The 26,406-nt window shown below is 42.7% G+C and overlaps 2 protein-coding genes across 2 annotated transcripts; both read right to left on the reverse strand.

Annotated features, from left to right (window-relative positions):
- Positions 1–1,824: 1,824 nt before the first annotated feature.
- On the reverse strand, positions 1,825–8,915 carry card9 (caspase recruitment domain family, member 9). Its single transcript, XM_085367920.1, has 13 exons — positions 8,716–8,915; positions 8,531–8,600; positions 7,523–7,660; positions 7,317–7,435; positions 7,010–7,216; positions 6,850–6,930; positions 5,956–6,174; positions 4,955–5,080; positions 4,689–4,877; positions 4,547–4,604; positions 4,350–4,471; positions 4,210–4,265; positions 1,825–4,124 (listed from the first exon to the last, which is right to left on the reverse strand). The coding sequence occupies exons 1-13, from the start codon at positions 8,827–8,829 to the stop codon at positions 4,037–4,039; spliced, it is 1,587 nt and encodes a 528-aa protein (XP_085224046.1). The 5' UTR covers positions 8,830–8,915; the 3' UTR covers positions 1,825–4,036.
- A 2,638-nt stretch (positions 8,916–11,553) lies between these two features.
- Positions 11,554–26,158, reverse strand: snapc4 (small nuclear RNA activating complex, polypeptide 4). The gene is made up of 22 exons (XM_085367921.1): positions 26,033–26,158; positions 25,445–25,558; positions 25,320–25,363; positions 25,135–25,231; positions 24,884–24,909; positions 24,682–24,804; positions 24,315–24,455; positions 24,143–24,227; positions 23,163–23,244; positions 22,929–23,030; positions 22,444–22,516; positions 22,189–22,353; positions 21,954–22,104; positions 21,754–21,860; positions 21,439–21,533; positions 21,263–21,357; positions 19,496–19,587; positions 15,974–17,494; positions 14,629–15,228; positions 13,460–14,345; positions 12,991–13,316; positions 11,554–11,676 (listed from the first exon to the last, which is right to left on the reverse strand). The coding sequence occupies exons 2-22, from the start codon at positions 25,554–25,556 to the stop codon at positions 11,581–11,583; spliced, it is 5,019 nt and encodes a 1,672-aa protein (XP_085224047.1). The 5' UTR covers positions 25,557–25,558; positions 26,033–26,158; the 3' UTR covers positions 11,554–11,580.
- Between the last annotated feature and the right edge of the window lie 248 nt (positions 26,159–26,406).

The raw sequence follows: 26,406 nt of genomic DNA on the forward strand, positions 1-26,406 counted from the left end.
CCACTTTCCTGGTGTGAAGGAGTAAAAAGAAGGTAAAACGCAAGTAGCACCGAAGCACCTAAAGCCAGTATGGACAACCAAAGCGATAGACCGAGAAAAACACAGCTTTAGTTATTTGGGCCAACTGTCCCTTTAAATAAACATTGTCATAAACGGAAGCACCGCGACCTCGTCCATGTGTCGAGATGGTTCCTCAAACTGCAGTAAAACAATAAAGTCCTAACATCCAGTTTGAGGTTCCTCAAAGAGCTCAGCTCCAGTTGACCTTTTCTTCAGACTGTGTCACTCATCAGTTCTGTATTTCTTTTTTTTTTTCACATTTATGTAAATTATTTGAAAATTGCTAGAAAGCAAACCTACTGTAGCTGAAATACTACATGCTGTAGTTATTACTGTTCCAAAATGTAGCTGAAAGTGAACATAAAAAGCTGGAGAGTAAACTTTGCTGGTCTCCAAAACCAGAGAGTGAAAAACAAAAGATCCTCTGACCCTCCACACCACCTCTCCATGGAATTGTGAAGAAAACACCTCCGATGACCTCTTGAGGCTGGCTCCAGAAGCGAGTCATACAGACTCCTGTTAAAATTAGGAGCTGTAAAGCGGAGCAGGAGCCTTACTGTCAGATATCCTGAGGTGGAGGAGATTCACTCTATCAGGAGAGATCAGGAGCTCTGAAGAAAATATTGGATCACCTGTCAAAATCTGAAAATTCATCAGCAATAGAAGAAAACTGAAAAATCAGTGCAAGAGCTGATCATATTCTCTCCCTCAGTGATTAACTGTGCTTTATTGAACATTTGCTGCTAATTAAATAGAAAAATTAATCTTCTTGATTGATTAAATACTGAAAAAAGACAAAAATACAATATGTTCTTCTGGGCAAAACAAAACAAAAGTTATATCCTGATTCTAATAATTTAACATCCACAACACTTCATACAAAAATCAAACTTTTAAGAAATTAAATAGGAATAACAAGAAACTGAGAGTTTTGAAAAATGTTTTATGACATCAAGCTCAATTTATAAATTCTTTAAATCCCACAGTAAAATGAATTTTAACAAAGTTCTTAAATCAAACTTCACAAAAATGAAATCAGATTATTTTGGTTGCCTGTTCTGCTCATGCTTGGCTCTATGTTTTTATTCTGGGTTTCCACTACAAGATCACCTTTTTTTTTTTGTTTAATTTTATTTAAGTTCTTCCTTCTCAAAAAGACTGAGCCTCCCTGTTTCAACGGCTTCTGGAGGCCTTCTGAAGAGCAGCGCCTGTGCTGATGATCTGTACTGTCTGTAGTTTGTAGGCATTCTGTACCTGCTGCAGGTTACTATATAAATAAATTTGTGACAAGCTGACATCAGTTTGTGATGGAAGCCAAAAAAAGAAAAAGAAAAAAGGAAGCTGAAAACATAATCCAGAACTTTGGCTCGCAGGCATTACTTCTACACATCACTGTCATTATTTGAAACTTTTATCATGTTCATAATAAAGACAAGCCACACTGTAAATTACATATAGACAGAAGTAAAGAAGAAAAATCAGATTATGTACACTGCAACAAAAGTCATCAATAAAAAAATATGGGTTATTGGGGTGTTTGAATGCCATGGAAAGTGACATTCAGACAAAAAAAAAGAAAAATAAACATTGTTAATAAATAATACCTATTTAATTTACCTTCAGTACCTAATTATTCAAAGTTAATTGTAATTTTTAATTAAGAATTTTTAAAAGCCATTAGTAAAGTTTTAATTGGTTTTATAATGTCAATAATTTGTGTTTAAAATAATGGTAATGATATCAATTATAATTTTATAGCATTTATGTTGCATTATGTATTCAATCATAGCAGATAAGACACGCTAACTGCATTCTGCAGACATAATGATTTTGGTGTCCAGCAACATTCATCAAAATAGTAAAGTGAGACCAGTTTCAATTTCAAATCATATTTTAAACCAGGATCTCTCCCTAAAGCTAGTGAAAGAAACAAGAACAAAAACAACAACCTCCAGGTTCACAGCCGCTGATGTCAAGCCTACTTATACAAAGTAAATACTGTATACTAAGCATCGCTTCATTATTTATAATAACAATTCAATTAATATGTAGCAAAGTCTAAATGAAGTATCAGAGTCTGGAATCTGAGATTTTCTCCGGCTTCCAGGTAGCACTTTTTGTATTGAACAAAACAAATCATTTCGACAAACACTGCAAGTTTCCTGATTTCAGAGCATGAAATGTTACAGTGAAAAAATTAACTTCTAGGTGAAGAAAAAGCCAACTTCAGATTCAATTGGAAACTGAAAGCTCTGTCAATTTTTAGAAATCTGAGCAGATTTGGATCCACTGTTTGGTCATGGTCTGGTCTTTCTGTGCTTTTCCTGAGTTGAAATCTTATTTAGCAGGCGGAGAGTTCTTTTTGTCTTTGGGATCGTATCTCAGAGAGCAATGGCATGTAAAGTTAAAGCTTTCATGCTTTAACTTGGAAAGATTATTTAAAATAACTAGAAACCATAGGATGTACAACTTTACATCTCTGCATCAACCCAACATACCGCATCTTCTCATCGCTCTTCTCACTGATCACATAACTACATACATCATAGACACTAGTTTAACTAGTGTGCTACCAGAAACAGTGCCAGTGCAGAGCCAATTCTGACTTGGTGAAAATCATGGCAGACCGAATCTGTAAGCTGCATTTGCCCTTCCCATAGTCACCAGTAGCAGTGGTTTCAACTTTGGACACAACAATTTTGTTAGGAACAAAGTTTTTAGCATCAGTAAGAGTCATTTCTTGTGGAATTGTCAACTATGGGAAAAGCAATAAATGTGTCCATTCCATAGACTGTATGTTAAAGTTGGACAAATCTTCATGAAAGTGCCTGAATTATTTCTAATGGCCAGGAGGGGGCGACTTCTCTGGTTGCAAAAAGACTTCCAGTTGTGTAAAAATCAATAAGAAAATCACAAGTTGTCAGCCAATGAGCACGTGGCATTTGTTTTTGTGGGGTTTTTTTCATCAAAATGCTCAGTTGAAGGCTTCACCAACCTAGAAGTGATGTCTCATTGGGTGCATCCATCTTCTACACCAGGTGAAAGCACCTTCTGTTTTGATACGCCTTAACTGTGGAATATCCCACCTCGTTATATCATAATTATGATCTCTGTCAATGATTTTAAAGGAAAATTTCCCGCGTTTAATGTGAAATATTAATACATATATTATAGTTATAAGGGGAATCCAGAAAAGTGTCTAGAAGTGACATGACCACCAGGGATAATAGAAAGTCAATGAAATTAAGTTATGTCAAGATGAAATAACCTTTGGCGATGCGCAGTGGGCGGGTCTGAGTTAAACTTTTCTCAACTTCAAGCTGAGCGTTTTAAATGACTGCCGGTGAATCCAAAGATGCTGCTAATTCACAAATGAAAGGGTGGTAAATACCTCAGCGACGTACCTAAGCAGCTTGAAGCTGGAACGTCTACTCGTGACCAATCGTCTGCTACAAAATTTCTACATACTGCTTCCTCTGTCAACTCCCCTTAGGGCCAGATTTTCTAACGGTCTGCAGCAGCACAAAACCCTCATCAGGTTCATCAGTTCGGCTCCTTTTGACTCAATAGGTTGTGCTGCTCTTGGTTCATTTCTCATTACTGAAATAAACTGGCTGGATCTAGTTTTTAAATGAGCGACGTTAACAAGTGAGATGCAGAATTTCCTCTCCCATCTCTGCACTTTTGCAAATGCAGCATCACACAATCTTGCATCCTTCAGTAAATCTGGCCTTCAGTTTTTAGGTTGACAGTTGTGATGTATTGTTGCTATTAAGTTTACATTTCTTTTCTTTAAGTCCTATTAGGAATTCTTGTGTTAAAAATAAACAGCTATATGTTGTCTTAATTTGTCTGAAGTAAAACTTAAATGCTGCTTCTTAGAGTTGTTTTGGTGTTGCCATATGGAGCACTTTGAGCTGCAGGTTGGTAAAAAATATGCCATGCATTTAACGTTAAATACATTCATGGCGTCACATCAGTCAGAGTCGGTGATGTCGCTGCTGTCGTCGAGGTTACAGGCTATATAGTCTGTACTGTTGAGCTTTGACCTGAGGGCTCGCTTCCTGTTGGAAATAAGAACACAGTCATACTCACACTGTATGCATGTACAGATGTATAGAAATAAAGTTTTAAAAAGCCAGTACTAACCTGCGGTAAACAAAGTTTGAACGACCTCTAAAACAGACTTCTGCTTGCTCCTCCTCCTGTAGACGAACAGACAGGCTTTGAAGTCTCTTCCAAACACCATGAGTTAAATTAGCAGTGTGAATAAGGCACGTAGAAATTACCCATGATACAGTATTACTGGATTTGAAGCCAGGCTCGACGATTTCTCCTGAAGAGTCATTCTGCTGCCGCTGAGCCTCGTCGTTCTCCCCCGAAGTCCCGCTGCGAACCTCCTCACTGCTGCCTGTTCACACAAAACCACTGCACATGACATCACCTCACATTACCCCGTGTCATCTCATCACATGACATGACTGACCTTTAGCAGTGCTCTTTGGAGGCTCCTCCTCTTCCTCGCTGCTCACACTCCTTTCACACTGAGGACAGAAGCCGGTGTTATTACCTCAATACTTCACCTTCATAAAATCCCTCCTCCTCCAGCTCCTCCAGCTGCTCCTCACCTGATGAGAGTTGGAAGTGATTCTGCGGAGGCGTGTCCTCAGCTGTAGCTCCTCCCCCTGTGACCTCAGCAGCAGAAGCTCCAGCCTGTCTATTTGCTCAGTCAGCTTTCTGACCTGCTCCCTGTACTGGTCTTTCTCCTGCAGGAGTAGCCGTGCCTCCTCATGCTTCTCTGACTGCGATGACAGCGCCTGAAGAACCGACCAGAGTTAACACCCACCAACATTCTGCCCCACCTCCCGTTCTTATCCCTTCTCAGGCTCCTCACCTTTTCTCTCTCCCTGATCACCTCTTCCAGCTGTCTCAGGGTTTGCTTGTTTTGTTGACGGTAGATCTTGGCATCTCCTTTCAGCTGAGCACAGCGCAGTTCCAGTTCCTCTTTCTCCTCCAAAGTCTGAAAACAAACACATTCAGGCTTGCAAAACCAAGAATGAGATTCATACACACACACATACAGCCTCCAGCAGTTGCACTTGATAGCTGACACATGACACACTCGAGGGATTGACATCAAATAGAAGCATGCATGTGGATTTCCTGCTACTCTTTGCTCCAATAAAACATCCTTTTACTGTGGCATGAGCAATGCTGCTGCTCAGAAACACCATGGTGCACATTCACTACTAACTAAACTCAACCTAAAACCACATATCGCTGAAAATATGACAAAAGTAATGATTCATCACAAGGAACATCTCAGAGATTACACTTATCTTGAAACTTATCCTCCAGTTTATCCGGGGGAACACCAAGGCATTCCCAGGCCAGCTGAGAGATATAATCTCGACAGCGTGTCCTGGGTCTGCCCTGGGGCCTCCTCCCAGTGGGACATGCTCGGAAAACCTCGCACAGGAGGCGCCCAGGGGGCATCCTTGTCAAATGCCCGAACCACCTCAACTGGCTCATTTTGATGTGGAGGAGCAGCAAGTCTACTCTGAGCCCATCCCGAATGGCCGAACTTCTCATCCTCTCTAAGGGAGAGGCCAGCCACCCTTCAGAGGAAGCCCATTTCCGCCACTTGTATTCGCGATCTCGTTCTTTCGGTCACTACCCACAGCTCATGACCACACTCCACCCTCTAATCCAAATATGGTCACTTAAGGGTCCCAAAAAACTAAATGGAATCAGCCAAAATGCTAATATTACATGTGATACATTCTACAATTTAAATTTCCCTGAATGCATTATATTTATTTGCTTAAAGGGAGCGGCTTTGCATTCTGTTAGCCATGTGCTATAGTCTTGTTTGAAACTACCGGTGCTCCTCACCCTGGCTCTCTGCTCCTCTGTTTTGTGGAGTTCTCTCCTCAGTCTGAACACAGTGGAGAGGAGGTTCATCATAGGAGCTTTGCTCTCCTGCTTCTCCTGCTGCTGCTTTGGTGCCTCCTCCTTCTTCTCCTGCTTTTTCTCCTCCTGTTTCTCCTCTTTCAGCTCCTCCACTTTATCCGGGTGGAAAAAGGTCTCAGTGGGCAAAGCTAGACTCTTGCTCTGAAATACACAAGTTAACACGTTAATCTAAGTGGTGTTTTTTAACCTTTAAACAGTTTTTAAGCTCTGCAAAAAGAACCGAAGTGTAGTCTGGGATAAGAGGTGTGCGAAATACTTTTCACTACTAATCAGTTCATGTGGGATAACACATGAAAGGTGTTTGAATTGTTTGTTAAAGTGTAGCTGTGAAAACTGCCTTTAAAACCAAGTCCAGTGCAACAAAATTGTAGTGAAAAGCAGATTCTAGGCAAAGCAGCAGAAACAGTCATGTGAAAGTTTTGGTCTTCACCAAACATTGCTCAGTGTGCTACGGCCGAACATCTCCACTTTGGTTGTTTCTATCCACAGGATGTGGTTGTGGTTTCTTCACATGCAACCTTGGAAACCTAAGCTGTGCTGCCATGCTTTCTCGTGGCAACCCTTCCAAACAAGCATTCATATTCAGTCTTTTTTTCTCATTGTATAGTCATGAATTTTGATATTTTCTTAGCTTTTCACAGGACTGCAAAGCCATGTGAAATCTTCCTCTTTCATGTGGCTGTAGTTATGTAATGTAACCTGCAGGTATGAGCTCAAACTAAAAACACTCAACAGTCGAAGCTGAATAATTCATACATAGCTGTAGTGAGGGTCAGATAAAAGGTAAAAGGGTGTGTGTTAGATATCCAGTACCACCTGGAGTGGTCTCAGTGTTCGTCGCCTCAGCAGTCGAGTCTGGTTTTCTGCTCGCATCACTGTGTGTTTCAGGCGCTCTACCTACACACATAGAGGTCAGAGGTCAGGCTCTATCTCTGTACGGGTCAGCAGCATGTCAGATGGACACACGTTAGCTGACCTCTATCTGCAGATCTCTGTTGGCCAGCAGGGCGTTGCTCTTCTCCTGGTTCAGACTGTTGATGTCAGCCATCAGACTGTAGTTGTGATCTCTGAGCTGCTTGACCTCCTCACTCAGCCGCTCCCGTTCATCTCGCACCTTCTGCACGCGCTCAGTCAGCTTTTTCAGCTCACGGTCTTTCAGCTGCTGCTGGCGAGACCACACCTCCTGAAGACAAGCGCAAGAGAGAACACAGCGATTGAACATTACGTTTTTTGTGTAATTTCCATCTCGCTCTGTTCCTCAGTAACCGTGTGGCTGAACCAACCTGATCCTTGGCAGCAGAGCAGGCCTGCTGGCGGCGCCTCCGCTCATCCTGCAGTGCCCTCTGCAGGCGGCTGAGCTCCGACATCAAGAACTGAGTGAGACCCGATTCTCCTGCAGTGTCTGAACACGCAATACACAGCTGATCAGAATCAATTTATAATCAGTACATGAAAATATCTGAACAGGCAAACAGTCAGGAAGACAGACCAATCAGGATGCTGAAGGTCTTGTTGGGTTCCTTCCCAGTGATCCGGCTATACAGTTGAGGATAATCCAGTTCCAGACTCTCCAGGAAAGCTGTGTAACCTTTGACTCCCGTTCGCTGCAAAATGTCCAGTAGGGCCCCTACAGATTAAAGGTTACAACAAAGGTCAGCGGATGCAAGACTCATTACGCTGATATATAATGGTGCTATCTATATAGGGACACCAAGGGTCAGCGAGTCACTGCGACCGTTTTGGCCACGTTGACATGTATAAGAACAACAACGGCAACCAAACACTTCTTTAAACATGAACAGGGCATAATCTAAGTGAGTATGGTCTGACTTCTGTGACTCAGATGTCACCATGAATATCTATATTTGGTGAGGTTATGCGCACTCTGTTGTTTTCTTTTTGGTTGTTTTTTTCTAATTAATTTTTGTTCATGATGACCTAACCGATTAAGTAAATGCTTACAGTTTCTTTTAACAGAAAAACTCTGGAAGTGGGTTTGCCAACTAACGTCAACAACACCCTGCCAAGGTGTAGAGGAACCACACTGTTACAACTTCCTAGTATTTTAGACCATTCTGACCACACGCAGCAGCCACTGAGTGAGAACTCTCTTTGTCTTGTTTCTAAGACATTTCTGATCTTGTCTCATACAGCTTTACTGATAGAAGTAAGCTAGGCTGATGGGAAGTCACTGAATTAGACCTCTCCGCCAGGAGACGTTTGTAATTTATGAATGTGTTTTAAAGACTCATCTTACTCATAGACAGTATAAAGGATGAACAGTGAAGATGTGTGCTTTCAGCTAAATTTTTCAAGTATTTACTTCTCCCCAGCAGTTACATGAACCCAGATTTCAGATGAATTAATTAAACATTGCTGTGTTTTTTTGTGTTTTTTTCCTCCTTGTGGATCAGGAGGTTCACGTGGAGGCCTTTCTGGACTAACTGAAAGGTTTGTACTGGCTTCAATCTGGTATGTTTAAAAAAAACCAACGTACCAACTTTACGCCTCCTGATGACGAGCGCCGGGTCATTGAAGAGCTGCTCTTCATCCTCAGCACTGATTACCTGATAAGGTAGACCACACATGAACCTATCACCACCTGAAAGGAAGGAAGAGGAGCAACAACCACAGGAGCAGAGAGGAGAGTAGCAAGAACAAGAGGCAGGAGCAAGAGCATACCTGACACTGGCGGAGGTAGGGGGTGATTCTTGAAGGATCAATAGTTTTGATGAGCAGCATCCTGAAGTCATCCAGCTGGAGCCAACAGAGGTCATCCTCACTCACTCCATCCATCGTGCCGTTACACACTACACAACACACCACTGTGCACACTGAGGACTACACTGAGTACGCTGGTTACACTGGTCCCACACACCCGCTTCTCTCTATCTGCCTCTGATTTTCTGAACACATCGTTGAGGTCACTTCTTGTTTTACTGTCAGTCTCCGCCTCATTTAACTGACTCTGAGCTGACTGATTCCAGCTCATCTGAATACACCAATCAGGTCACAGCTGTTTAGCACTGAGCTTTCTGATCAAGCTGACTGTCCACATTCTGCTTGGGTAATACTTTATAACATCAGTAATGCTCACAATGCTTTCCAACTTTAACATCATCTCATGGTCACTGTGTCTACTTTTATTCTATAATTTAAGACACTTTTTTATTATATTATTCTATTTAAGTTTATAAAACCATTTCATTAGATTAAAAAAACAATACTTTTACTTAGTAAGCTCCATTAAATTTACTTTTTAAAAAACAAAAACAAAAACTGAGCTCTTTTCTTTTGAGTGACTTTTCTCTTATTGAGTTACACTCTATCAACCTTTTAAAATTTATTGACTTACTTTACCTGTCATGAGTGGTTAAAGTAGGATTTGGCTGATAAGGTTACCACAAGAGTGGATGTGTAAGTGCAATGTGGAGAAGTAAAGTAAAGCTTCCTGCATGCGTGCAAATGACCTGTTTTGCCTCACTTCGACATGAATGGATTTGATTAGACAATTATTCAGCACTTTACCACTGTTTGACTAAATGGATCCAAATTCTTATAATGTGGGAGGAAGCTGAGAGAGGAAGCAATGTGCACGCAGGTACACGGAGAAAGGGCCAAGATCTTCAGAGCTTCTTGTTGTGAAGTGACAGTGCACACTATCTGACCACCATGCAAGATAATGAGCATTGATCTTTTTTAATTAATCCCAAATTTCCCAACTTTTTAAATATAGTAATGTATCTTATCAAAATATCTTAATTGCTATTTGTTTAAAAAATAAAATAAAAAAATGCTGTTTAAAATCATTACTTTTGTTATATACACACCACCGGTCAAAAGTTTTAGAAAATCCCAATTTTTCCAGTTTGTTATTAAAAATTATGCTGTTTAATGTCTCATTGCACTCTGAAATGAAAGCATAATACAAATATGCAATTAGAGTGAAAAAAGAAATCATGGAATTAATTTATAGGCCAAAATGTATTCTAAACTTTTGACTCAAATTGGCCACCTGTGGCATACACTTTCTTTGCAAGTTTTCTGTAGGACAGACCTACATTTTTAGACGTGTTATGATGGTCTGTCTCGGTCTCTCTTCCATTGTTAATTCTTAAAAGTACATTTTTTTGGGGTAACCTTACTTTTTTTAACCTCTGGCAGTTCACCTCTTACATTTGTACATAGCGGACTTGTTTCTGCACTCTTTTAAACAAATAGTCTATAAGTAGGTTAGCAGTTCATTTTCTGGCAGCTCCAATCTGTATGCCAAAGTATCCTTGGGCTGAACCCCGAGTTAGCCCTGATGTGTTGATCAGAGTGTGAATGTTAGATAGCAACAAGTGCTTTTTTCAATAAAGTCAGTGAACATTAATAATCATTTTTTAATTTGCCTTTTCCCCCCTCCTTGTAATAATTTAGTTTTCTGTTGTGAAAACCCGAGTCTTGACATCTACCACCCACCCAAACATTGCTGCAGACCAATCACTATTCTCTATGATAATGTGGCCCCCCTCAACATCTGCGGTCTCCCAAAGCCCCCCCCCCAAACTGAGCAGAGGCTGGAGGAACACACTATTGAGCCCTTCTCTGGGCATGGGTCAAAGCTCTTTTGGAGACATGGGGGGGACCTATATGATATTAAATGGGTGGTTTTAATGTTAGCTTACGAGTGTGCATATAAAATTGTGTGTCCAAATCCTAAACCACATGACAAAAAAAGATTACAGATGGACAGAAGCTTTAGTTCTCTATAGTGTTAAATATGCAAAAGAGGAAGAAGTGAAGGATTAGAGAAGTCTGAAGGGGAATCACTCCCAGCCAACAGGAAGCATCATCTGACTGAAACAGGAAGTTGTGCCACAGCAGCAGTCTCAGTCTTGAAATTTTACCAACACAAGGACATGTAAAAGAAGTAATGAAAGTCTAAGAGTCACAGCAGATTTCACAAACAGGAGGCAAAAAGACATGTCCTCACTGTCTCCAATAACAGGCACGCACACACACAGATGCTTTTTCATTCCAAACAAACCTTTTTATTCGAAAATAAAACAACATTTGTGTACAGAAGCTGAAAATTTTCAGCAGCAGCAGCAGCAGCAAAAAAACAAAACCAAAAAAAACATTTTTTAGTGCAATTTAGTGAGTTTTGAACTCATTCTTAAGTTGCTACACATATTCAACACTAACACTCAGTTCCTTTTACTCCCTGCCGACCACAGTCATCCTTTATAAAGACATCAGTCTCACTTCAGTCTGTAAGAACTAAGCTTCCCATTCTTAGAAAACCAACTCCTCCAAACATCATCACTGCACTCAAAAGTTGCATTTTGAGGGTCCCTGAATGCACCTAATAAAACAGAACATTGTATCTGTTTGTGAAGTCGCCCAGGAAAGTGTTTTCATAGATATAAAAACAGATGTATAAACGATTACATACTAAAGTCATTTTCACCTGAGGAACTGAACATGTGACCTGAATGTATAGATGAACACATTTTCCCCAGAAAGTGCCTTTTCTGTTTTCTTTAGTTTCTGCTCGTCTGGTCAGGTCTGGTCCGACGTGGGTCTGGTGACATCTGTGATCCCTGAAAAGTGACTGGCTGAAGCTCCAGAGCTGTCACACAGCAGCTGCAGTGATTTCTGTGGACAAAAACAAAAATTTCTCAGTGTGTTTGTGCCTCTGTTCTGATTACTGAACCACAGGATTTTGATGTGATCAGACTTCACGACTGCGTGAGTCACTGCAGGGTTACCCACATTGAATTATTTTTGCTCAGCTGTTGTATTTTCAGTGTTTTCTACAGAAATCCAGAGTTAATGAACAGCAGAATTACAACTATGTGACTCCTAAAATAACCATTACTGCTATTAATTACATTTTTTGGTTCATTTTGTTAGTACTATATAGTCACAGATTTGTTTTTATCATGGTCCTATTTTAAATACACTTGAGCTATCGCAGCCTGGATTACGTGGCCAGCATGACATTCACTTTCTTATTTCACCTCTCTGTCTCAGACACGCAAGGAAAAATATACTCAAATGTGAGTCACACTAACTTCCCTCTATTCTGTGAGGCACAGAGGGCACTTTCTCACTCAGTGATCATTTTACATGCAAATACAGCCAAAATGACAGCATCACTGCTGCTTTAGCTTGTGTCCTTTCATCAACTTCCACACTGAAACTAATGAGGTTCTTTTTCCATCCTTTTCTTTGTTTTTCCCCTTTAGATCAGGGATGTTGGGAGGAGTTTTACAGCTTTTCCTATTGATAAAGCGGGGGGCGCTGGAGCCTATCCCAGCTGTCATAGGGCGAGAGGCGGGGTACTCCCTGGACAGGTCGCCAGTCTGTCGCAGGGCTAACACACAGGGACAGACAACCATTCACACTCACATTCACTCGCACATTCACACCTAGTGGCAATTTGGATTATCCAATTAACCTATCCCCACAAGCTGCATGTCTTTGGACGGTGGGAGGAAGCCGGAGTACCCGGAGAGAACCCACGCAAACACGGGGAGAACATGCAAACTCCACACAGAAAGACCCCGGCCTGATGGTGGAATTGAACTCAGGACCTTCTTGCTGTGAGGCAACAGTGCTAACCACCGTGCCACACAATTATTATCCACACAATACCAAATTAGTTTCACTGGTCCGGCCCACCTAAAAGCAAAGTGGGCTATATATGGCCCACTATGTAAAATTAGTTTGAAATCCCTGCTTTAGATTTAGACAGATTTCTACATAAAGAAACTGGCTATTTCTGCTATCATGTGATAAAAGTATAGAAACCTTACAGAGAAGAACTCGAATTTGTGGCATTTGGGGCTAACAATTTGTTTCCCAAATGACCGTATATGTGCCCACAGTAAGTTGAATGCTGCCAGAGTCAGTGTTACTGTGATATAAACAGAAGTTGAAACTACCTGAATAACCTACGCAACTCACCTCAGCTCTCCTCAGTTTTGCCATTTCTTTGAGTTTCCTTAGCTCCACTTCTTCTTCTCCTTCCTCCTCCACCTCCTCTTCCTTCTCCTCTTCCTGATTGGTCTGGCAGGCTTCAACCTTTGGGACTGGTGGCATGGTAGCCAGGAGTGCGGGGAGAGTAAAACAAGACAGAAAGCGTGCCTTCAGCAACTGGTAGGCAGGATTATTTGAGAAACGCTCAGCTACCAGCTGACGCACTGCTGCCACCAGCTCCTCCTCCTCTTCCTCCTCATTCTTCTCCTGCTGCTCCAGGTGGTCAGAGCTGACAGGGGTGGCTGCGGGGGAAGCTGCAGGGAGACACAAACAAACAGAACAACCTGAAGTCTCTGGAGGAAACTGCCAATTATTAAACATCCAGCACTTAATATTTTATCAACAGAATTTAGAGCGTAGGAGACACCACCTGCTGTCGGGTCATATGGTGTGTTACCTGGGTGTTTCTCGGCGGGTGTGATGTCTGAGGTGGAGTCCGGCAGGTCTGGTGGAGGTTGAGGCGGAGGGTCATTGGAGCCGTTCTTTGTGCTGCTGTCAGGCTTGGAATTGGTCTGGGGCCATCTGGATTTGTTGCCCTCACGCACCAGCTGCAGGGACGACCTGGTTAGGGACTTCTTGGCACAAAGCAATCTACTGAGCATGCTCAGATTGCTGACAAAGGGTGGAAGGTAGGGCAGGGACAAGCTCAATCCTGGTACTACCACCCCTCCTGACCCACTTAACCAGTCATTTATGGCTGCTGGGGATTCCACGAATATAAGAGAGGGGTCGATCTCCAGCACCTCCTTCCTCAGTGGCCTGGACTGTGGGGCATCCACTCTGACTGTGCCCAACGGTGAGAAGTTAGTGGAAGACCGCGGGGGACAAAAAGGGAGGGAGTAGAGACCATGGTCTAGGTCAGATGGCTGCACTGAGGGTGGGGCGAGAGGCCTTGGGTTACAAACGGGTGGCTCAGGAAGTGGGTGAGGTTGATTTGGAAGGGTTATCGGTACAGGCCCAGAGGACAGTTTAGGTGCAATTGGCCGCAGGCCTCTGGTGGCGAGCTGGACAGGTGATGTGGCTGTGTGTTGGTTTAAACTACTCCCTGGGGAAGGAGGGACAGTGTTTATTGCCGCCATCTCCAGGCCCTGGGACGGGGCTTGTGAAAGCTGGACCAGGCCTGTAGGAGTCATGAACCACATCGACTGACCCGGACATAAATGCAACCTGGGCACCGGAGCAGCAACTGGAGTCTGTGTGCTCGCTTTCTCTTTAGAGCAAGCACCGCGAGAACGCTTCTGCCGAGGAGATGAGGTAGAAGATTTTTTCTTCTTGGCTTCAGCCTGCAAACACAGACCACAGAGGAGACAGTCTGAAGAGGTGACAGATACCAGCTAATAAAAACTACCAGCTAATGACCTGCAGCATCGGTCTCCTGCTTTCGTCAACTTCAAATCTTTTGCAGCTGTTTGGATGGCAGCTGTTTGGTATTTTGATTTTTAAGGAGACCTAAGAAACTCTCGTTTAAAGTCAACTAGGTGATTACACTACCTGTACATGCTTTGCTATTGTTGTTGTAATTATGTGACTAAATGAGGAATGAAGAACAGAATCTAGTAATCTTACCTTGGCCTGAGCATCTTCCTGCAGAGCTTTGGCTTTATGAGTCGGCTTTCGAATTCGCTTTCCGTCCACACCTGTACTTGTCCTGCCTACACACTGGTCGTCCTCGTTTCTCATCACTTCCTGCTTTTCTGCTGCTTGCCTCTGTCTTTTCTTTCCTCTGGCCTGGCCATCTGGAACATTGTTGTCTGGCTGCTTTGGGACAGGACAAGGCTGACTCAAGTCAGACCCATGCTCAGTGGGGCTAGGTGTTAAAAATGTGTAGTTGTGGTCGCTGGAGTTTGGGCATGAAGTGGAGGAAACAGCATGTTGGCTGGTCACACTGGAGGGGAGTGGGACTAAACTAAAGTTTAGAGTTGAAGACATGGCTCCGTCAGAGTGGGAAGGCGTGGCAGACTGGCGTGATGGGAAGGACAGGTTATCAGAAGTTGAAGAGTCATTCGGTGTGAGACGAAGGGATGTGACTAATGAAGAAGGGATAACATCAACTGGATGAGCTGTAGGAGGTGTGGTTTGGGAGGAGTGAACAGTCTGAGGTAGCAGCTCGATGGGAGGACTGGCCATCTTTAATGGAGCAGACTTTGCCGTCTTTTTTACTTTAGCCTAAACAAAACAAAACAAAGACAGAGATGAGCCAGCAAGATCTATATGGCATTCTGATGAGAATGGAAATCGTGAGACCATGACGTGTCCCGAGTGGGTATGCTGTGTGCTAAACTTCTGGCAACAAAGAAGAAAATGGTGAAGAATTTCAGCAGAAACTCAAGAATTATGCCAGGGGAAAATAAGCTGTATGTAGAAGTTGCTGAAGAGCTGACTTGAATTTCGCTGCCTTGTACAATGACAATAAAGTTGAATTCCATTCTATTCTATACAAATAACATTGAACTGAACGAGTCGTTTCATATTTTGGAAACATATGCATGACAATGACTGAAATTATATTAAACGATAATTTCTAGGTAATTCTGGGATTTTTTTCAGAATACTGAAAAGTTCAAACAATAGCAGGCAGTGCAATGGTATACTTAATAGTGTGGGAAAGTTTGCATGGTTATGGTGGACTCGTAAAGGCTAGATGATTAGATTACATAAGTTTAAAAAAAATCCACTGGGCTCAATAAAGGCCTTTTCCCCCCTGCAGCACACTTTTCTCACTCGATAATGGTTTCTAAGTCTCTTTGCAAGTAGAACAAATCGAGCATGAGTGAAAGCAGCATTTTAATTGTTATACTCCCAGTCTAAAAGATAAATAATACAATATTTTTTGTAATAAAAGCAACTAGAAAACAAGCAAAAATAGTGACTTCTGTATAATCATTTATTGCGAGAAATCTGAAAATGTTACCTTTGCTTTAGTGACTTGGCGTGGAGCTCTGGCCTTCTGACTGAGATTCGTCTTCTTTCTGTCCTTGCTCATACTAACTTCTCCCTCCACACCTGCATGTACAACCCCATTCTGACTCTCGTGATTCTCTGTTTGCTTTTTTCTGGGTAGATTTAGGGTGGAGGGGGAAAGGCAAAGTTGGCGGGAACAGGCAGGAGGGGAGAGGACAGCAGTTTGTGAGGGGCTAATAGGCTGATTAAGGAATGGGGGCAATGAGGCTGTGAGGCTTTGGGTCAAAGGTACAGCCTGTTGGTTACAGCTAGAGGAGACATTCTGGAGCGTTGAGACCACAAAAACTGGAGTGGTAGTCTGCCTCTGACAAGCAGCAGGAAGAGCAAATGGAGAAATAGTGACCTCTGCATGCCGAGATGTGTGTTGAGCTCGAGAGAAAGCAGCATTCAGCTGTGAGTCAGAATGAGGAATTGAGGCAGGCTGGGGAAATGACAAAGGAGCAACTTGAGTCCGGATGTTAGGAGGCACCTGAGTAACAATTGATGGGTGCAGCTGAGGAGGAGGAGTTTGTCTGCACCACCTGTCTGCCGGAGATGGCTCCTGCATGCCCAAATGCATTCGCTGAAGTATTCCTGCCACAGTATTTGGATTTTTAAATTTGCCAGGAGGAGGATTGGAAGGTGGAGTTATTAACGTCACCCCGCTTTGCCTCCGCTCTATCATCTCCTTACAACCCATGACATCCACATTCATGACTTTGAGGAACAACGTGAAGACAGATGTTGAAGAAAGCTCTTTCTTCTCTGCTCGCTCCCTCAGGACATCTTCTGCCATTCTTTTGGTGCTGGCTGGGATCAGCAGGTTGCCAATCCATGGTGTCACTGCAGCCTGAAGCATGAGGTCTACCCCCTGGCCAGTCATTCCTTTCATAAAGAGTGGCCTGCTGGTTTGGGAAGTTTTTGTCTTACATTTAGACCTACTGTAAAACCTCCGTGCTTGATTGTGCAAGTGGGCTCGGAGCTGGTCAGGTGACACCATCATCATGGCGCCGCTGTCGTGGCGTTCTTCCCATCGCAGCTCCCTGGGAGGTGGGCCGATGATTACAGAGCGTCCAGACTTCCCCAAAATGGTTGATCGCACTAACTTGTCATTGTGAGACTCGTTGGAGGAAGCCAACACCACTGGACGAAAGTTCAAGGAAGTAAATGGTTGGGCTCTTTCAACTGGAATCCATTCCTGCATGGGTGGGAACGTATATTCTTCCTCCAATTCCTCCTCCTTCTGCTCCTCTTGCACTTCCACTAGTTTCTCCACTTCTGGTACCTCTGTCTTTTTCATCTTTTTCTTCTCATCATCACTGTCCATATATTCTATCGCCATCTCTTCCTCCTCCTCCTCCTCCTCACTAATCACTTCTTCTTTTATTGCCTTGAGGCGTCTCCTGATGTTGTTGTTGGTTTTAGCAGCCTTCTTCTTCTTCTCCTCATCTCCCCCACGTTTCCTCTGTGGTTTTCTAGCACACCCTAATTTCTGTTTTCAGAGAGTTAAAAAGAGTCATTGTTTCAGTTTCCATGGTTCCTAAGTAGTTAAGCAGTTGTCACATTTTTTGTGAATATTGCTCATTTATGTAGCTGATATTGTAATTCTATCTTCTGCCAGTGGTTAAGCTGGCATTAAATAAAGTAAATGAATAAATGAACATAAGGAGTGTAATGAAAGTACCATTTGGTATGTTTCCTAATATTATAACTATTCTTTGATTATTTTGGTTTCATCTCGTTTACAGACCAGATCCCAGAAGTCCGAATTTTTCCGAACCACCAGCTGAATTACAGACACAGGTACAGGGGTACAAAAAAGTATTTAGTCAGCCACCGATTGTGCAAGTTCCCCCACTTAAAATGATGACAGAGGTCAGTAATTTGCACCAGAGGTACACTTTAACTGTGAGAGACAGAATGTGAAAAAAAAAAATCCATGCATCCACATGGTAGGATTTGTAAAGAATTTATTCGTAAATTAGGGTGGAAAATAAGTATTTGGTCACCTCAAACAAGGAAAATCTCTGGCTCTCACAGACCTGTAACGTCTTCTGTAAGAAGCTTTTCTGTCCCCCACTCGTTACCTGTATGAATGGCACCTGTTTGAACTCATCATCTGTATAAAAGACACCTGTCCACAGCCTCAAACAGTCAGACTCCAAACTCCGCCACGGCCAAGACCAAAGAGCTTTCGAAGGACACCAGGAAAAGTATTGTAGACCTGCACCAGACTGGGAAGAGTGAATCTACAATAGGCAAGCAGCTTGGTGTGAAAAAACCAACTGTGGGAGCAATCATCAGAAAATGGAAGACATACAAGACCCACTGATAATCTCCCTCGATCTGGGGCTCCACGCAAGATCTCATCCCGTGGGGTCAAAATGATCATGAGAACGGTGAGCAAAGATCCCAGAACCATACGGGGGGACCTGGTGAATGACCTGCAGAGAGCTGGGACCAAAGTAACAAAGGTCACCATCAGTAACACACTACAACGGCAGGGAATCAAATCCCGCAGTGCCAGACGTGTTCCGCTGCTGAAGCCAGTGCATGTCCAGGCCCGTCTGAAGTTTGCCAGAGAGCACATGGATGATACAGCAGAGGATTGGGAGAATGTCATGTGGTCAGATGAAACCAAAGTAGAACTTTTTGGTATAAACTCAACTCGTCGTGTTTGGAGGAAGAAGAATACTGAGTTGCATCCCAAGAACACCATACCTACTGTGAAGCATGGGGGTGGAAACATCATGCTATGGGGCTGTTTTTCTGCCAAGGGGACAGGACGACTGATCCGTGTTAAGGACAGAATGAATGGGGCCATGTATCGTGAGATTTTGAGCCAAAACCTCCTTCCATCAGTGAGAACTTTGAAGATGAAACGAGGCTGGGTCTTCCAACATGACAATGATCCAAAACACACCGCCCGGGCAACAAAGGAGTGGCTCCGTAAGAAGCATTTGAAAGTCCTGGAGTGGCCTAGCCAGTCTCCAGACCTCAACCCCATAGAAAATCTGTGGCGGGAGTTGAAAGTCCGTGTTGCTCGGCGACAGCCCCAAAACATCACTGCTCTCGAGAAGATCTGCATGGAGGAATGGGCCAAAATACCAGCTACTGTGTGTGCAAACCTGGTAAAGACCTATAGTAAACGTTTGACCTCTGTTATTGCCAACAAAGGTTATGTTACAAAGTATTGAGTTGTATTTTTGTTATTGACCAAATACTTATTTTCCACCCTGATTTACGTATAAATTCTTTACAAATCCTACCATGTGGATTCATGGATTTTTTTTTTTTTTTTCACATTCTGTCTCTCACAGTTGTAGTGTACCTCTGGTGCAAAATACTGACCTCTGTCATCATTTTAGGTGGGGGAACTTGCACAATCGGTGGCTGACTAAATACTTTTTTGCCCCACTGTAATCAGGTAATGCTATGTTAATCCTCTCACCACACCAACATTTCCCTCCCTCCAAGACAACAGGTCATGTACCTCATCTGCAGCTTTGGCCATTTGCCTCCATGTCCTCATACACTGAGCATCGATACGGTTGGGAATCTCAGCTGCGATCTTTGCCCAGTGACCTGAAAGAAAAAAAAAACAAAAAAAAAACACACACACACACACACACACACACACACACACACACGAGTTCAAACACACAAACACTTGACAGCAGAGTGTGTCACTGCAGCTGCTTAAATGTTTAGTGCAGAGTTTTATTTTTCATTGGATATTAATAAAAAAAAATGGCTGTGCAGATGAAGATTTAGCTAAAGATTCATGGTATCAGATCACACTAAAGTATGTTAAATGTGGAGCTGCCAGGCAGGAGGAAAAGAGAAAGACCACAAAACATCCATGGATGTAGTGAAGAAGGATACGGAGTGGGTTGTTGTGACGGAGGAGGCTGCTGTATGCTGCAGCTAAAGAAAGAAGAACGCTGCTATGAAAGGGCCGTTCTTAAATAAGGGAAATGGGGAGAAAAGGCTGAGGTATGCCAAATTACACAAGAAGGGCACTGAAGAAAAAAAAGAAAAAAAAAAGAAAAACAAAGAGTGGAAACATATTTATTTATCACTGTGTGGAAGGTCAAGTGAGCGGTACAACAGTGAGTGTTTACAGTCATCTATGGGGGGGAAAACTCCCACTAGGTTTAAATCTGGGACTCCCCACCAATTGATCCTTAGAACTGAAGAAGCTTCTCGGATGAGAGGTGAAACGTCTTCAAGCAACTCAAAGAAGTCCAGACACTTTTCTTTCCAAGCTCCTTAGTCTACGATGACCTGGATGACTGAACCTTCACAGACATGTCATCTATAAACCACACTGGAGACTCCACCATGGTATTTCAGTCAGTGGTGTGGAACAGGGGCAGTCATGGATTAGCCTCCCTAGATTAACATTATTGAAGCAGTGTGGGATCATCTTCACAGAGAACCGAGCAAAGGGTAGAAATATAGAACAGCTCTGGATGTTCTTCAAAGAGCCTGGAGAACTACAGCTGAAGAACACTGAAAAAAGAGACTTTAGGCTGTGTTGAAGAATAAAGATGGTCAAAGGCCAATTACAAAGTGTACAAACTCTGTTTTGGCCTTGTATACTATATTTCCATTTATTGCTGTACTGACTTTCCATTTTCCTATTAAAATATAAGGGGTTGCTAACGACTTTTGCACAGTACTGTATAAGTTTATAGGGTGAGGAGTTCAGCCACCCAGGATGGGCTCAGAGTAGAGCTGCTGCTCCTCCACATCAAAAGGAGCTAGTTGAGGTGGTTCGGGCATCTGATAAGGATGCCTCCTGGGTGAGGTGTTCCACGCATGTCCCATTGAGGAGGCCCTGGGGCAGAACCAGGGCATGCTGGAAAGGTTATAACTCTCGGCTGGCCTTGGAACGCCTTGATGTTCCCCCAGACAAGCTGGAGGAGGTGGCCGGGGAGAGGGAGGCCTGGCCTTCTCTGCTTAGGCTGCTGCCGTGACCCGGCTCAGGATAAGCGGAAGAAGACGGACCGATGGATGGATGTATACGTTTATAAAATCTTTATAAAAATCTACTGTCAGTAATGTTTATATTCTGATGAAAATGATTTATGTTCTCATTCTGTTGTCAAAACTGTTCCTTGGTTAATAAGTCAAAACAGAAAAGATGCTGCAGGAAAGATTTTGGGCTTGTGATTTCAGATTTTTTGTGTTTTTGTGAAAGCTGCTGCAGCAACATGCTTTTAATATGCTGCTCTGTGGCATGTTTGTGACCCACCGACTCCATGTTTCTCCACCAGCTCCACTAGCAGCTCTCTCTCCTTCCTGTCGAATGGGCCTCTTTTTGTCCCCGCCTTCAGACAGTCATAATACCTGCAAGCAACCCCACACACATCTTAACTAGGACCCAGATTATCAGACAAACTCAGTTCTGTTCTTCCAGTCAAGTGTTACCTGTCTCTGCAGCCTCCATCAGTGCGTCCGGGAACCTCCAACCTGATCTTCCACCAGTTCTTCTCTCCGTGACGAGCCACAGCTTGTAGCAGAAGCTGACAGACAAAGACCGGTCAGTAACTAGATGTTATCATATGTATCAAATATATATATGCAAATATAAAAAACACTCATAGTAGGTTCCAAACTGGGACCTTATGCAGCAGAATCTCATCACAGGAACACAAACAAGTACTTCCTCTCTGAACTATTTACACTACTGATTGTACACTGATGTGGCTCTGCTATGGTGTATCCACTTAGTCCTCTGTGTACCTTATCCTCCTGCTTGGTCCATGGCCCTCTCTTCAGGCTCGGGTCTAAAACTTGGTTCCACCTGTAGATCAACTGTGCAGGGTCACGACCCTCCATGAAGTAACTCACTGGGAACAGAAGAGGTTTCAGAGTGTTGGCATGTAAAACAAGCACATGCACCTCATTAATGACAGAGAGATGTAACAGTGTGATGTGATTACTCTGTGTGTATGGGATGAAGTTCCCGATCCTCATCTTGTCCACCAGCTCTCTCAGCAAATCATCTTCAGCTGGAGTCCAGCTGCCACGTTTTAATGATCCCGAGACAAAACGCTGGAACATCTGAAGACACATGAAAGCTGTTCTTCCAGTCTGGGAGGGAGGGGAGGGGAGAGAGAGAGAGATCAAAAATAGACACACATTTCAGACAAAAAGACAGTGCTCCCTCCTGCTCACCCCCAGCTCTTGAGCGATGATCTCCCAGTGTCTCTCTTCGTGTTTCCTGCTGATCTCCTTCAGTTGCTGCACCTCCTCCTGGCTCCACCGAGTCTTATTAATGGACGGGTGGAGGAAGTTCTGCCAGAAACAGCGGATGTCCCCTGCATCCCTCGTCTCTTCAAACTGGGGACGATGGTAAAAGAAGTGATCACCTCAACACTCCGTCACTTTTGCATTCGTCATCGGATTCACTAATTACTTTTCAAAACTTACATCAATGTTGGATATTTTCTGCCAGTCATATTCTTCAAATCGATCACCAATCAGCTCCTCTTCCTTCTTCTGTCTGACCATTCAGAACAGAGAATGAGATACACGTTACATTTTAAACTGCTGAACATACTAGACTGTTACAATAAAAAGCTATTGATAGCAATATTTGTAGCAGTGGCTAATAGAAAAGTTAACTGCCTAGCATTATTCTAAATACTTGTTTCTTACCATACTAAACTAAACCTGAACCAAGCTAAAACATTCTGGTAAATCACTGGCTTCAGCTCAGAGCTGAAGAAGCTTCTCAGATGATCTTTAAGTTAAGGGTATTTGTCAGCTGTGCCAACATAGACCGTAAACTGTTTGTTGGACTTCTAGAGCTCTCCGATGTTACCTGATAATGTGACAATTCCCATTTCTGGTATAAATATGGACACATCTGGCCCTGCAAGAACACTGAAGTCCAAAATTGATATCCAGCTAACCTGAGCAAGTTGATTTCTCTCTCCAAACTGTCTATCTGCTCTCTGATTAGCTGCCTGTCTGCCTCCTCTACGGAGAGCAACTTCTGACTCAGGTAGTCCACCCTGAAAGAGAAACACACAAACACAGACACAAAAACAAGGCAGACAAAATGTAAAGTAAAAAAAAATTATATATATATATATATATATATATCAATAATAATTAAAAACAAAGATGAGAGCACGTGATGTTACTTTGAGAGTTTGGGCTGGATGAGTCTCCTCAGACTCTCCCTAGACACTGCATGGATCAAGAGAGTCTTCTGCCAGCTCTCCCCTAAGACACAGATATCAGAGATGTTGAAGGGACAAACACCACTTGGTGATAAAATGGTAAATGGTCTGAACTTATACAGGACCTATTATGCTCATATCCCTTCAATGTTGTTTTTGGGCTCTAATTTTCTTGACTGACAGTTGAAAATAATCCTTATTTATTTATTTATTTATTTATTATCAGTGCAGCAACTTCAGTGGGACTTCAGTTCATTAGAATAAAACAAGCAGTTTTAACTCTAGTCCCATTAAGATACCTTTCTTTTGACTGCCTCTAGGATAGAAAAGTTTCTATGTTCACAGGTTACAGCTCTCTCTTTAAAAAAAAAAAAAAGCTACCTTGAAGTGGAGCAGTCTGCCTGCGCTTTCTGGCTCATAAGGATTACAGACCTTGTTGAAACTTTGGCCATGTTTAATATGAGTATCCACTACTGTAACCACCAATTTTAACAAAACAAATAGTCCAAAATACAGCATATTAACAAAGCATATTACATTTGCATGCCCATGTCCCAACTTTTAATAATTTGTTTAAAATGTTTTTGCGTGTTTGAGCACTTGAGATGCTCTTTGTATTCATTTCAAATTTAATGTATGGTTTAAATCACTCGCAAATCGTTATGGATTCTGTTTAATTTATATTTGTGCTGCAAAAACATCACTGAAATCAGGTTGATTACATAAATTATGCACCTGCTAAACATCAGCATTTTAGTCTTAGTTACATGAGCATGAGTAGATGCTAGTGCTAGTATTTAGGCCTAAACAGTGTCACAATGCACCTATCATGTTCATTTATTTATATACATTTATTTGGTTTGTCTCACTTTGGGTAAAAAAAAAAAAAAAAAAAAAAAAAAAGGGGGGGGGGGGGGGGGGGGGAGTTTGTACTGTCTTACATCGTTTTATTTTCAGCTTCTTGTCATCGAGATATCCTGCAATCCTGCTCGCCTTTTCCTTCGCCTCCTGATTGGCTGGAGGACCCTGAAGACATACAGACAAACACAGCCCCTAATTGGTCAGCTGCAGTAACAGTAACCCTGTGTCAGTTGTTGGGCATGTTTGTCTTACCAGTCCCGTCAGTTTATCCTTGAAGTATGGTTTTAGGAAGCGACCTAGATACATCTTCATTGGCTGCTGGTAGGAGGAGTTGGTGGGCTGCTGTTTGGAAGGCTCTTTGATCTGTCCAGACAGCTGAGTTTCCAGCTCCTTCTGCATTAGAAAAACAACAAGCAAACAAACAAACAAACAAAAACATTTAATATGAGCACTGACCTACTGTCTGTAGTCATGTGTTAGTACTGACATGCTGTCTGAGATTGTCTGTTAACACTCCTAATGTCTCTGGTTGTGTGTTAATACTCTTCTAATGTCTGTATTTTGACCTGTTGTGTGCATTAATACTGACTTGAGTATTTGTGTGTGTGTTAGTAGTGACCTGCTCCTTCTGGTTTTGTGTTAGTAGTTTCTCCAGCTGGTCCAGAGTCTCTTGGACCACCTGCTGGTACACGAGGTTCATCTGAAGACATGAGTCCACTGACGGTGACAGGCCAAGGTCACTCTGTAATCAGTGTAATTATACAAAGTTATTTCACAGTTACTGACAGAGGTACTGACAGCTTAAGGACATGGACGCTTACCTCCTCACTGATGCTGCAATCATCATCTGCCAGACAGAAAGCAGGAGACATTTATTTGCCTTTTTAAATTCTCTAACAAGTACCAGAGTTCCCAGTGTGGTTCCTTTAAGGTTCCTTCCTCATTTTTGATGTAAATTATATTTTAGCAGATAAAATGCATGGTGACTTTTTCATTAGTTTCTGATTATGTGAAAATAAATAAATAAATTCAGGCTCCACAGACATGCTGCAGGACAGCCAGAGAGAGGTACCTGAAACAATGATGGGACTGTGTGGTCCCAGCACTTCCTCCAGGTTCTGGATCTCTTTCTGGATTTTCTCTCTCTCAGCCAACAGACCTGCTGCAGACTGAATGCAAGAAAACACACACACAGAGATTTTGTGTCTTTGTCGGAACTCTCATTCAATTCATGCACAGTTTTACTGTGAGATCTACCTGTCCCGCTGGGGTATCCACATCTTCACGATCACAGTCATCATCTAGTCAGAGATATAGCAGGTTATTTAGAGACAAGCAAACAGAGAGCGCGATAAAGACAGACAGAGAGAGAAGATGGGTACCTGTCCCGCTGCTTAGGAGCTCCAGTTCAGCATTGGTTACAGACAGACTCCGTTCCAGTTCCTCCACCTCTCTCTGGATCTTGTCCCTCTTTGCTGCCAGAGAGGCGGACATGTCTGTGGACAGACACAGAGAAGGTTGCATTATTATGTCACGACAAACATCATGATGAGCCTTTAACCTGGTGATTTGGTTCAAACCGAAATATTTATTAATAAGCGTCTTTCTTTTGACCGACTTGTGGTCAGGGCAACCACTTCGATAGAAAACAACGCGCGCGGACGCACACACACAAACAAATATAAATATTTTTATTAACTTCCTGGTTGGGAACATTTATAAATATATGTATTAAAGACAACACAATGTAAACGAGTCTTGTTCATTTTCTTTGTATAAAGCTTAAACTGAGTTTAACCTGAAGCAAACACTTTCAGATTCAGCAGTTGTAGCACTACTTGTAACAGCACTACAATACACACTGAGTAGTATTACTAACACACTGCACGAGCGTCTAAGACCTCAGCATCTCGTGCAACATCGTTTACCTATGTGTCTTTACCGAGTCTTATTACGTTTCTACTTTTTACCTCCACACGCGGGGACCTCCAATCAACGCGTTTCCGACGTTAACATATTACCCAGCAGGCTCTGCGGCGGGGAAAACTGTGCTTGGACGTTCCGTTGTTCACACTTAAGTTCCGGTTCAGAAAGTCCACAAAAACCATGCATGGCAATTTATTATTCCGTTTGTCACTGCGATGCTTCAAGCTACACGCAAGAAAGGACAAAAAACAAAAAACCCGCAGCCCAAAACCTGCAATGCCACCGATCCGTTGTTTGGTTCCTTCCCCCGATGTCACTTCCGGTTGTTGCGTATTTTCATTCAGCATAGAAGTCAGTTTTCTTCAGATATTTTTGTTTTTAGGCCAAATGCCCACAGTCCATGATGAGCCCTAAAATT

Source organism: Diplotaxodon limnothrissa, linkage group LG12 (genome assembly GCF_057381915.1).
Source record: "Diplotaxodon limnothrissa isolate DT_005_m linkage group LG12, D_limnothrissa_male_GT1.1, whole genome shotgun sequence".
NCBI lineage: Eukaryota > Metazoa > Chordata > Actinopteri > Cichliformes > Cichlidae > Diplotaxodon > Diplotaxodon limnothrissa.

Excerpts from the sequence above, each read along its gene's own strand:
- card9 (XM_085367920.1), bottom strand. The coding sequence starts at position 8,829 with ATGGATGGAGTGAGTGAGGATGACCTCTGTTGGCTCCAGCTGGATGAC. Across the intron at positions 8,601-8,715 it reads CCTACCTCCGCCAGTGTCAG|GTAATCAGTGCTGAGGATGA; the intron begins GTATGCTCTTGC and ends CTACCTTATCAG. Across the intron at positions 7,217-7,316 it reads GCTCTGCTGCCAAGGATCAG|GAGGTGTGGTCTCGCCAGCA; the intron begins GTTGGTTCAGCC and ends GCTTGTCTTCAG.
- snapc4 (XM_085367921.1), bottom strand. The coding sequence starts at position 25,556 with ATGTCCGCCTCTCTGGCAGCAAAGAGGGACAAGATCCAGAGAGAGGTG. Across the intron at positions 24,910-25,134 it reads CAGTCCCATCATTGTTTCAG|ATGATGATTGCAGCATCAGT; the intron begins GTACCTCTCTCT and ends TCTGTCTGGCAG. Across the intron at positions 24,228-24,314 it reads AGGATAAACTGACGGGACTG|GGTCCTCCAGCCAATCAGGA; the intron begins GTAAGACAAACA and ends GTATGTCTTCAG.